We start from the raw sequence: 12541 nt of genomic DNA on the forward strand, positions 1-12541 counted from the left end.
TTTTTAAATAAAGTGTACATTGTCACATTTTTTATCTGAACAACGACATTAAGGCACAAGTTTTAGTTAAAAAATTTCATCATTTAAGGATAAGGATAACTTTTTTTCTTCATCCTTAAACAATGACAGTTTTTTTCATTCTCTCGTTCTTATTTTCTTGTGTGCCACAACTCCCACTCTTCTTGTGCCTTGCTGGGTGTGTTGGAGCACAGAAGCTTCTTGCAAGCAAAACGTCACATTTTTCACAATAGGATGACAGCTAATCCGTCTCTCTCCTTTTACGCCACCGCACATCACTAACTTCTTGCCTCGCCTGCAATGTTTCAGGGGTGACGTGGACGTGTCGGCGGTATGTCAGTACCAGATCAGTGATGTGAAAAAGGTGTTTGAAGGCTCCTACAAGGAATACAGGGAGACATCCCAAAGGTGGGGGCGCTATTCCGGACCTGTTCCCAACCCACGGCCTGGATCGGTAAGAAACAGATATTGTGAAGGAAGGAATAATGGGATTCTGTTGTTGTGTGATGGGATGAGGGCAGGAAACAGGTGGCAAGACATGAAAAGCTATTAGTTTAATGATCCACAATGAGAGAGAAAAAGCACAGAAGTCATGTAATGGCGAGGTGTGGACGTGAAAAAAAGCACTTAAAAAGTTTTCTCCCTCTTTTTCCTTCTTGTCGTTTTCACCATGGCTTCATCCTTCTCGTACCCTTTTAAATGTCTCCTCTGCCTTCCATCCATTTCTCCTCACTTGCTCTTTTTCTGTCCGTGCTGCAGTGTATCACAAACTCAGACAGAGAAAGCGGCTACAACAGTTCTCTGCAGCTACCTGATGCAACACTCAACTTTGCCAAGAAGCACCCACTGATGGAGGACAAAGCACTTGCTCGCCCCCTGCTTCTCACCAAGGGTGTGAACTTCACACGGCTGGTTGTAGATCGAGTTACCGGCCTAGACCAAAGAGCCTACAACGTTCTGTTCCTTGGCACAGGTACAAACTACATCATGTTTCTGCTTTGCCAGTTTCCGCGTAGCAGTATAATTTGGTGGTATGACTTCGATGCAAAAAGTTGAGCAGGATACTAAAATACAATTTGTACCACTTTTTGGCATTTTTTTCTGGGTTACCATTGGTGGTGTAAGGTCTGGGATTGGTGCGGTGGCTCGAGATGCTCTTCAGTCCGTTGAGTGCTCAGCAGAGCACGGCTACAGACTGCACCCCTTAATGTTTTGTTTGCTCCCCTAAAATTTGAAGTTAGTGGTGACTGACTTTCCAGAAAAAAAAAATTCCCTGCAGCACACCCTGTAGTATTTGTTGAAGGGATGAGCATTTTCCGCCTTTGGCAATGTACTTGGACAGGTACTGGCAACGGGCAAGGTGGCAGAAAACAACACACCATCTGGCCACATTTCAGCTGGGTTTCAATTAAATTCTTGATTTGCATGCCGAGACTCATCTTCACACATCAGAGGAAATGTCAGCGTATGTGCGACTTAATTAATACCTCTTGTGAGTGGCCATCAGGCCCCTGTACAGGTGTCCTGTTTTGGCTTAAATCAAGCACAATCAACAGCTATTTTAATCACGAATCGTATATAAAATTTGTGGTGATGTGAACGTGAATGCAGCCTGTCTCATAAATCTACGGACCATTCGGATAACTGCAGTGGTAAAGTGACTACTGCATTATGTATGGTGTGTGACTGTTTAGAGACGGCAGACACCGTGTTTGTGCGGGCAACCCATGAGGCCAACATGCACACATATTGATACACACACACTCTCTCAGACGCTGTAATACATGCTCGCTTTTCCGGAGCCAAGTGCAAATCCCCGCTCGTTGTGCTTCACGGCACAAACTCAACAGGGCCCTTGGCAGACGTGTGCACATTGTGCCAATTGGGCTACCGGCTTGATTAGCTATTAGCCGCAACATAGCTGATGGAAAAGAGAAATGAGTGAATGGACCGTCTGTCAAGTGTTTTTTTTAACAACACTACACCACAGAATTTAGTAATTTGCCAACATTCATTTGCAATAGGAGTGTGTGTTCATACTATATTCCGTGTATGTCCGTGTGTACATATGCGTGTTTCCGTCTCGCTAGTACTTGAAAGTTTTTGTTATGACTTCTGGTCATCACAGCGGGTCACTTGCATGTTTGCCACTGTTTCTATGCCAGATGTCCTTTGCAATGCAAACCACGCATCTTTAAATCCGTGCGTGGGACTGGTAGCCCGGGAATCAAATAATCACTGTCTGAATGAAATGCAGCAATATGTCAAGTGTTTTTTAACCATCGAATTTAGAAATCGGCCAACACTTACTTGTCCTTGTACTGCAATCGGGTCTTGTGATCACACCAAGAGTGCTTAATAGTACGTCACAGTCGGACATTGTTGTGTATTTTATCAGTAGGTATTCATTTGGTGTGTGCCTCGAGGGTGTTGATTTTCAGTATAAAAAGCTGAACAATTATATTATGAACTGAATGATACATAATGTATTTTAATGCTTGCTAAGTGCCTTTGTTTAGAAACAATTCATAAAACTTACTATAATCCACTTTGCTTTTCCTCCTCCGCTTCCCTCTTGTGTGTTGCAGTTGAAGGCTGGCTGCAGAGGGTAGCTATCTTGGGCTCTGACGCCCATGTGATTGAAGAAATCCAGCTGTTTGACATCGCTCAGCCAGTAGACAGCCTTACCATATCCCACTCCAAGGTAAATACAGTTTTTGGCTGTTTCCCAAAGGCTACAGCATGTAAGATGTTCTTGTGTGGCATTAGCAAAGCTACTACTGTATGTCTGAAAACGTTCCCAGATTAATATCACTGCGATGATATCATCATGGTGCATGCAGGCTGTTATTCAGAAATTCAAAGACTATAAGCCGCACCAGACTATAAACCACACCAGCTAAAATTCGGGGATATTTTAGTCTTTTTCTTATATAAACCGCACCGGACTATAAGCCGCACGTACGCACGAGTTATTTACAAAGAAAGACAGTACACAGAAAGCCTTTTTAAAGTTTTAATAGCATACCTTAACATTTTTTTCCAAACACTGCCTGTGACACGGCAGTAATACCGCAGTAACACGGAAGTAACACAGCACTAATAGAGCTGGATTAAAAAAAACATACCAGTAAAAGTCACTGAGACGTGGCGGTAACACAGCAGCAACACGGTAGCACAGCACTAACAGGGCTGGTTAAAAAAACATGCCAGTAAAAGTAAAAAAAAGAGCTTCATCGTCTTCATCTTCCTCCTGTGCACTGAAACATCGAAGTCTTCCTCCTCAGTGTCCGATTGGAATAGCGTTAGATATCCTTCGCCACACACTTTCTCAGTCTCTCTTTCGTCGTCGCTTTTATGCATTTCTTCTAGCATTTTGCATGATGAGGGTCTGTTCATGCTAATTTTATTCATGCACGAAGCGCTAAATTACATTAACCTAGCGAGCGACACGTATAGCTCCAGAGAAGACGTGACCGGGAAATAAAGAAAAGGGTGACGCAACTCAATGTCATCAACATCAACTGCCTTTAACTTAAAAGCGGCATCACATGCATTTCTTTTGTCCCCCATAATGACGGTTTTGTGTATAAAAGCTTCCTTTCAGTAATGACCGTCTTGATCTCGTTCTGTCTCTTCTTTGTGTGAATTATACGGCACTATTTGCCTGGCGGATGAACATGCGATCAACACACCACTCTTCTCCCCAGTGACCGTGTCACATATCCCTCCGTCCAGCAAAGCAGTGCCGCACAACAGCGGTCCACAGCCTATTTACGAGTGTATAAATGATCAAATCACAAAAATCACTGAAAAAATCCTATACAAACTGCACCGGACTATAAACCACAGGGTTCAAAATTTGAGAAAAAAGTTGCGGCTTATAGTCCGAAATTTACGGTAATCATTTTTCAATCAAATGCTAGGTACTTACTGTAAATGGGGCAAAATCAAAATAATATTGTGACATATTTTCCTAACTTTTCATGCTGATTTTTTTTCTATTTTTGTTGATTTATCTGTACATGTTGACTCTATAATTAAAAGTGTGACGTCTTAAGAATGTATTCGCTTTGTGACCTTATATTTAAAACCACTGCAACAATTTGGGATAATTTAAGATATTGTGTAGTGAAAAATGGGCATTGGGTAAATGTATACGATAAAATTTCAAAAAATAACATGTAATGCACCATAGTTTTGTGACACATAAAATCACTGCAACAATAATTTGAGATTATTTGAGACTTTGTGTCGGTGTAGGCATGTGGCATTACACAAATTGATACAGTACTTATATCTTTTTCATGTTCAACAAAAAATTAAATTTCTGAATTGACTGGGACAAAACACCTGAGCTGCATTGGAATTTCCATGCCATGCCATTGCCATGCCTTAGCACAATATTTTTCACTAGGTCATCAACCTGCCCTTTGTTGTCTCGTGAATCCCAAAACCCGCTTCACAATAACAGTAATTACAATCCTTGGCCGCTGTGGTAAATTGAAACTGTGCTGTGTCCCTGCTGTTTTCTCAGTCTGCTTGCCCTGTGTTGACACTGTTCGTCCCTGAGCCTCCACGGAGGCTTGTCCCCCTTTATCGATAGGTTTTGTTGTGTTTTGTTTTGTAGACAAGCCCTTCAAAACCACTGTTTATCTCATTGATGTTGACTTAGCCACGCCAAACATTTTAGAGCGGCTTTTGTGAAGAGTGCAGCCCAGATTGCACTGGGAAGAGGGTCGTCGGCTAAATGTTATTGTAATTGAGAGTGATTATCCCATTATCTCCTCCAACCCCGAATTGAGTCGCTCTCTCACTGTCTCTGTCTGTTTATCTTTCGTCTTCCTTTTCAACTGCCTCTGATCTGCTGTTCTCTTTTCTCTCTCATTGTTTCTCGTTAGAAGTATGTCTACATCGGCTCTCGCTCAGAGGTTCTCCAGTTGCCCTTAGCCAACTGCAGCCGCTATCAGTCTCAGCCAGACTGTCTGCTCGCCAGAGACCCCTACTGCGCTTGGGATAGCGAGGGTCGAGCTTGTGTTCGCATTGACCTCCACCGAGGGTAAGGACTAATTCACTAATTCATTCATTTGAATTTGTAGTCTATTCTTGATGTGGTCTTCAAATGCTTTCAAAGTCTCTACAAAAACCTTTAAAAAAAATACTGAAAATCCTTATTGAACCCTTGAGTGTGAAATACTGCCACCAGCAACTCATAGCTAAAGTTTTATATTTCACCAACATCAAACCTCAACCTGTAAGCAATAAAGCAGACAATAGATTATACAGTTGGATCACATTGGATCATTTCTAAGTGTTTGATTCTGCTCGCAGATCCCGTGTTGTTTAAAGTACATTCAAGCAAAAGACTATGATTCAACTCGAGCGCTATCCCTCCTCCTTTCAGATCCACGTCTTCTCTGTCACAAGACCTCATGCTGGAGAGGTTCAGCCGAGGAAAAGCAAAGTTTGACAAGCCTGTCTCCATCCCCAGCCCTGGTGAGTGATGGGATATGCCTCAGCAGTGCCCCCGTGTGGGGGTTGAATTTTATTGCATGGCCGAATTGGTAAACCAAGAGGATGTAGTCAATGTCATGAAGGAATGCATTGAGTTTTAGCTGAGTAAATTATGTGGACTTGAGATAGCTCAGGATATAAATTTAAATAATTACTATTTGTGTCGCTATCCCTCCTCCTCCTTTCCCCATCTCTCTCTAGAGCACTCTCGCCTTCGTAACGTCACCGTGGTGGTGGGGTCAGACATGGTGCTGCCCTGCCAGTTGATCTCCAACCTAGCTCAGCCCTTCTGGGTTGTCAACGACCGCGAGCTCCTTCTCGGCAACCCAGAGGCCGGAGGGCCGCGCTTCGACCGCACCCTCAAGGCTCTCGTTGTCCCTGAAGCGGGTCAGATCCAAGCAGGACGCTACATCTGCTATTCGGAGGAGCAGGGCGTGAAGTTTCAAACGGAGCGTTACCAAGTAGCTGTAGTCGCAAGCGCTCCCGTCTTCATGGAAGCCCGAGCCCCTGACAGCAGCATGGGGCTCTTCTGGGTGCTGGTCATCACCCTCGGTGCCGCGTGCCTCCTGCTCTTGGTCGCAGCGCTCTACCTGCGCAGGAGACTGAAACTGGCACTTGGAAAGGGAGCTGACATGAAGCCCCTGGAAAGTACCTTGGTCTATCCCATCACTCTCCCAAAGGAGCCGCCCACTTTTGTGCCCAGCAAAATGCCCAGCGACGAGGACCGTTTCTGGGAGACCGGCGCTAACTACTACTACTCGGACGGCTCGCTTAAAATTGTTCCCGGTCACGCCCTGGGGCCCAACGGCGTCGCCAGCACGGTGTCACCCAGTGCCATTCCAGGCCAGCCCATCCACTCCCCCAGCCGTCTCAGTCTCACCAACATCCGAGGCTCCGGTAGCAACGGCTACATCCGCCTGAACCTGAGCACAGCAGGGGAGGAGAGGGCTAGCGGGTCTTGCGCTGGTGGCGGCGGGCTGGGGGGCCTGAGCATGGGTGGGAACGACTACTCAACCCCGTTCAAAGAAGAGCTTAGGCGCACTCTGCAGCAGAGGAGCGTGCTGCCTGACGCTAATCCAGAGGAGTCGTCGGTCTAGGCCTTTTCTGCGCCGTCTCCATTCCCTTGAGGTGGAAAAAAACAAAACAACCAACCTACCTCCCTCCTTTTGAGGATGCCTGCTCTCCCTCGCTCTCTCGTTCAGTGACACGTTGTCACCTACCAATGCTCTTTCCCTCACCCTGCCAATGCCTGTTTGGCTCACTGTAGACATTTATAGCATGTTAAATATAGACACTCACACCCATGGTTCGCCAACACACGCTCACATAATTATTGTGTGCTCTACGCCACCAAGTCTTGAACTTTTCCTGCTTCCACTGTGTAATGGCCATTTGTCTAAAGTGTGTATTTACCCAGGAGTACACCGTAGGCATGGTAATCCAACCGATGGCATTATATGTTGTCTGAAGGGCACGTTTAATTGATGTTGGGCGGACCGAGAACGTCTTCCAGCATCTTTGCGGAGACCAGTTGATGGATGGCAAGAACAATTCCCGATCTTTCGGGTCGTTTTTCAGCTTGTACTGCACTTAAAACTGGAAGCTAGTCTTCCCTTATTTTTAACGGTGAGCCAAGAGGAGGCTGATTAATGCTGAAGCAAGACAACAATCATATTTGCGTATGAGAAGCTCTGTGAAGACGTGAGAGACGATGAGAGAGCAATTGAAGTGAACGCAAGGGAGTTTCTCAATGAAGGACACTCTCTCTAAATGTTTTGGTCCAATTTCTTTTTCGTTTATTTTTACCAGTTTGAATTTAGACATTGGTCCAAAAGTTTTTTTATTTATTTCTTAAGGACCGCTGCAGCCTTCAAGTGGTCATCAAGTGACTTAAGTCTACCTTTCGTGAAGAACAAATGCTTACATTCCAGGCTGCAACCTGCTCGGTGACCTTCGAAGCACCTTCGGTGTACTAAAAGTGCATGAGAACCACGTGTTGTTGAAAATTCATGTCAGATCAGCTGTTTTTGGATCTTTGCTCATTCCCTTGGAAAAGAAAATGCTATTGGCATTCAGCAATAAGGCAAAGACTGCACACTTTTCAACAACGCAAAGACAACAAGCATGGAGAATGTAGTTGAATCATCTGCTGTGGATGTTTCAAAAAGTGCTTTATGTTTTGTACGGTGACAGTGGTAAACTTGCACTGCAAAGAAGGAAACTACCACACTTTGTCACACGCCCAACGCTTTGAATGTCAACAAGTCCGGACTCCAGTGTGTGTGACAGGACACCATGAATGCCCTTCCTTAGAGGCCAAGAGACCAAGTTGGGGATTTTGTGTTGCGGACAAAGAGATGAAGAAAAGTGGGAAACACACGAGGCCACAACGAAGGACCAAATGATGATTTCCAAGTTGATAGGATACAGTAGAACAATGCCTCTGAATCTATTACAGGTATTGTTTCACTTCTTTTTCATGAACAATGGAACTATTTTTTTGCGTTGTTACTCAATCTTCTACAATTTCTCACTCTTCTCAAAACAGGGTGATTGTTTGGGACATGTCTGCATTGCGCAGGAGAGCAACGCAAGAGCTTTCAACAACATTCAGTTGTGAAACACACTGTGGACACGGGTCTAAAATGTCACGTATCCCAATGACCCCATGGTCAGAGAGGTACTCAGCCATCAGACGAACATATTGCATGAGCAACAGCAAAAGGACTGTTCATTTCCATCACCATTGTACAAACGCATTTTTTTGGATTGAGCATTTTTGAGGATTTTTTGATATGATACAGTATTGTAAAACACTAAGGCTCTCAGTTGAGCCTTCATTTTATGGTTCAAGGAAAGGATTTTGTTTCATGGCTGTGTTGCTCGTGTCACTTCACCTTTGGGTAAGCCAAAGTAGACTGCAGATGTTCTTCTGCCCCAAGTTATTTTTCTGAAACAGATCAATATTGAGCTGTCCGTCCATTTTACAATTCTGAGCTGATGTCTGCCAGCTTTCTGAATATTTTAACTGCAGCAAAATGTTCCCTCAAGAAAAAAAATGGCTTAAGGCTAATGGATTTTCTGTTTGTTTCCTGTTTACTTTTCAGCAGTGATCTCCTGGACCTGATTCTTGTTTCTATTCATGAAGGCTCACCAATATACCAAAATCATTATTTAATTTGTTAGCTGCCAAAAACCAAATAACAAGCTTTTGATTTAAAGCAGATTAGTGCTAGAATGTGTGCACTCGATGGTATCCAATACTTTAAAGTTTAAACACATTCTTGGAAATACACTACTTGGTCATGTCTTGTTGAGTATTTCTTTTGTTATCAGGCTTTGCTTTACTTTGCATTTTGAAGAAAAAAAACAATCAAAAGAATGATTAAACAAGTCTTTTGTTGGAGTAAAATGCATGTCTTAGAAGTCTTCAAACTTCACATTTGTTTGCCATAACCACTCCAGTGCGGTATATTTTTGTGTTCATTCCGGTTGACCTACTTTTGCCTGTATCGTATTGAACTTTTATGTTTGTTTTAAAGTAATTTTAAGTAACTTATTTGTTGTACAAACACGTTGATATTTATTATCATTGTACATACGCCCTTATTTTTTTATATGTGTGTATATACATACTATATACACAAATAAAAAAAGAGATCTACTTGATTTGTGTGTTTATTTTGTCAGAGACAGTTCACCAAGTTCACACTGAAGGTAGTAATCTTAATAAAATTATTACTGGGGAGGTATGTTTAAATAAGCAACCCTAAATGAAATTTTTACAAAACCTAGAATTTTATCTTGTTTCTATTACACTGCCCAATGTACCGTATTTTCTGTACTATAAGGCGCACGGGATTATAAGCCACACCTTCATTGATTTTTTTTATTTTAGAAATTATTTCATATATAGGGCACACCGGATTAAAAGGCGCATAGAATAGAAGCTGCTGCATCAAACTGGGGTTGACTAGGGTTGCGGTATGCATCCATTAGATGATGCTGTGCTAAAGGGAATGTTAACCCAGTCAATGAGGTAAAGTTCAACTCCCTTTCCGTATGAAAGTTTGGTTTGGCTTCTTACTTGGTCCAGCAACCCCACTCATTTTTTATGGTCATAAACTTTCTTTAGTTTAAAAGAAGCGAGTGCGTGCGTTGATGCGTAATGCGTTGATTAGCTTGTTAGCTTTGATGAAGGTCTTATTTATGTGGGGCGGTTCACTGTGACTGCCTCCCGACAGGCTTGTATGTCAATCAAGCGATTGGATGGATCGGAATATATATTTTTTCTAAATGTCATGCGATCGACCAGTAGTAGCTTACTTCAGTGACGCCCATGACCACGGTTGCCGTAATGCTGAAAGCGATGCGACCTTGTAATTTACTAGTCGTACTAAAATGGACTGAAACATTTTGGCAGAGGGCTATGTACAACCAGTATGGATCAACAAATTCATCAATTGATCCATATATAAGGCGCTCTGCATTGTAAGGCGCACTGTGGTCTTTTGAGTAAATTTTAAGTTTTCAAATGCGCCTTATAGTGCGGAAAATATGGTCATTTTTATGTACCAATAAAATAATCTCTGAGTGTTTTATCATAAACAGCCATCCAGATATTTTGGCATTTGGATATTGAAAATTCAAATAATCAGGGATTCTGAAATTTTTTGGTTAAAGAACAGCTAGTACAAAAGAAAAACATTTCCACTTAATAATGATAATAATAAGTATTTTAGATATAATACCTACATTAAAAGTGCTTAGCAGCACAGTTGTATTACCTTTAGAACAATTTGTGAGATTTTAGACAAATCTCTCCCCATAGATTTGGACGTATATGGGGCAAAATGACGTCAAAACCAAAGTCACGATATTTCCAACTAAAATAACATTTAAGTAAGTTTTGTTAAAAAGAGATCAGTAGGAACGGCACCTGTGCCAGGGTGTCATGCATTTGATGGCTCTCACCAGCCAATTTGGCGCACAATAGTGCTGCAACCGCCACAGGCTCTATTTTGTCCAGCTACTCGCTACTAGCTACCTCATCAGCTAGTAGCTCAAGTGAACGTCCAGAGGTCCCACATTGAGGGGGAAAGTGAGCAATATTGTAATGGTTTGGGCAATATGTCCCCATTTCTGCATCTAATCTTGTATTTTCCAAAATGATCCCGCTCTCTACTGTTTAATGCACATTAGCATGTTGAAACAGGTGACGTCATGATGTTGAAAGGGCTGTCCCTTTCACCCATCCACCTGCTGTTAAGTGATAGCGAGATCACTTGCCTATGGATGGAAATCCTAATCACTTCGTGACCTTAATAAGCCACCATACGAGAAAAAAAAACCTGCCAGTCAGGCAGGCTGCAGAGCAAACTCGTCGCTGCTGTCACCTGCTTCCTTGTTCGGCTTAAGATGTCCCCAAATTCCTTGCAGCCCAAGGAGTAGACAACACCCGATTCTAACGAATCTGAGTTACTCTTATTATTATGCAGCCTCAATATTGGAAAAACATCTATCAATCTGTGGACTTGGATTTATTTATTTACTATTCATTCCTCATTTATGCAATTTGCTAGTAAAAAAAAAAGACATGTTCTCGCCATTTGGCAGCATCTTAAGAGTTAAGTCTATTTGCCCTTTTAACTTTATGGTTCAACATACTGTGATATCTATAACTTCTGGCGCTTTTCCATTAGCCAGGTCCTACACCGAGACGGCTTGGCCCCGAGTGGTTCCTTTTCCATTAGTTGAGTGTTGTGTTGAGCATTGAGTGTTGACTGTTAAGGGCTGGCCTGATGATTGGTGGTTGTGACATCAGCAAAGGTGAAAGTGCATAGGGGCATTTCATCTTGAATGTTGGCTTAAGTAGTTTGTGTGTGGATTTCTGTTGAAGCAACTAAAGGGCGGAAACTGCGTTGTCCGTCCACAGGGCATTACAAGTGCTTTCTGGCCACTGCAATCTAACGGTCATGACAAGCCAGCAGCTAGCCAGCGTTTTCTAACTTCAAATTTGACAATAACAATTTCAGTCTTTCTGAAACGTTGCTAACTTTGCTAGTTCGACCAATGAGTATGACGTTAACTGTGACTTTAGTTTCCACTAGCTAAGGTAAATGAAACTTCCTAAGTTAGCATTTATTCATATAGTTTTGAATCAAGACATTATTTTACTGTCATTTCCTCAAAGGTCAACACACTGAAAATATTTAAGTGATACAATATGACGTATTTGTATGTTGTTTGTATTGTAAAAAGTATTTTTGAAACGAAATTACGTACATCTTTTTGAGAGACTATATCTATATATATATATAGAGAGAGAGGGAGAGATTGATTGATTGATTGATTGATTGATTGATTGATTGATTGATTGATTGATTGATTGATTGATTGATTGATTGATTGATTGGTTGGTTGGTTGGTTGGTTGGTTGGTTGGTTGGTTGGTTGGTTGGTTGGTTGGTTGGTTGGTTGGTTGGTTGGTTGGTTGGTTGGTTGGTTGGTTGGTTGGTTGGTTGGTTGGTTGGTTGGTTGGTTGGTTGGTTGGTTGGTTGGTTGGTTGGTTGGTTGGTTGGTTGGTTGGTTGGTTGGTTGGTTGGTTGGTTGGTTGGTTGGTTGATCTTTCTTTGCCCATCCCAGCCTGATCAATGTGGATAAGAGTGTGGTCTGTGATCTGATGCCAATTCGGAACAACAACAATGGAGGCTGCATCAAGACAAGAGATTATAGGTTGTAAATCATTGCCACAGGATTAAGAATGTAGTTCCTCAACGGGTCAGTCGCTAGGCTTCCACATGTCTGGAGGCACCAAACTAAAACAGTGTAATAATTAACAGTATAGACCCAGTTCTAGGTTGTGGTGTACTACATTTGTGGTTTGTATTATCAAAACTAATGGATGTCTATAAAGTCGCATGTAGAGAGACGAGTATCATTTTCTCATTCCTCGTTTTTTTCAGCATCCGTTTTTAATTTCTTCTTTGCTTGAAAATGGTTAGAATCAT

The 12541-nt window shown here is 42.4% G+C and overlaps 1 protein-coding gene across 3 annotated transcripts in view; it reads left to right on the forward strand.

Annotated features, from left to right (window-relative positions):
• The window catches only part of sema4c (sema domain, immunoglobulin domain (Ig), transmembrane domain (TM) and short cytoplasmic domain, (semaphorin) 4C), a 75247-nt gene extending 66051 nt beyond the window's left edge, over positions 1–9196 (forward strand). For all 3 annotated transcript variants that reach the window (XM_088376358.1, XM_088376357.1, XM_088376359.1), the window contains 7 exons: positions 328–472; positions 778–991; positions 2607–2722; positions 4920–5077; positions 5423–5514; positions 5734–7990; positions 8081–9196. In XM_088376358.1, coding sequence (XP_088232484.1) covers positions 328–472; positions 778–991; positions 2607–2722; positions 4920–5077; positions 5423–5514; positions 5734–6629 — 1621 coding nt within the window. In that variant the 3' untranslated portion in view covers positions 6630–7990; positions 8081–9196. The remainder of the gene's footprint in view (positions 1–327; positions 473–777; positions 992–2606; positions 2723–4919; positions 5078–5422; positions 5515–5733; positions 7991–8080) is intronic.
• The last annotated feature ends 3345 nt before the right edge of the window (positions 9197–12541 follow it).

The sequence above is a fragment of the Syngnathus floridae genome, chromosome 5 (genome assembly GCF_059516105.1).
Source record: "Syngnathus floridae isolate MCC-2025c chromosome 5, RoL_Sflo_1.0, whole genome shotgun sequence".
Classification (NCBI taxonomy): domain Eukaryota; kingdom Metazoa; phylum Chordata; class Actinopteri; order Syngnathiformes; family Syngnathidae; genus Syngnathus; species Syngnathus floridae.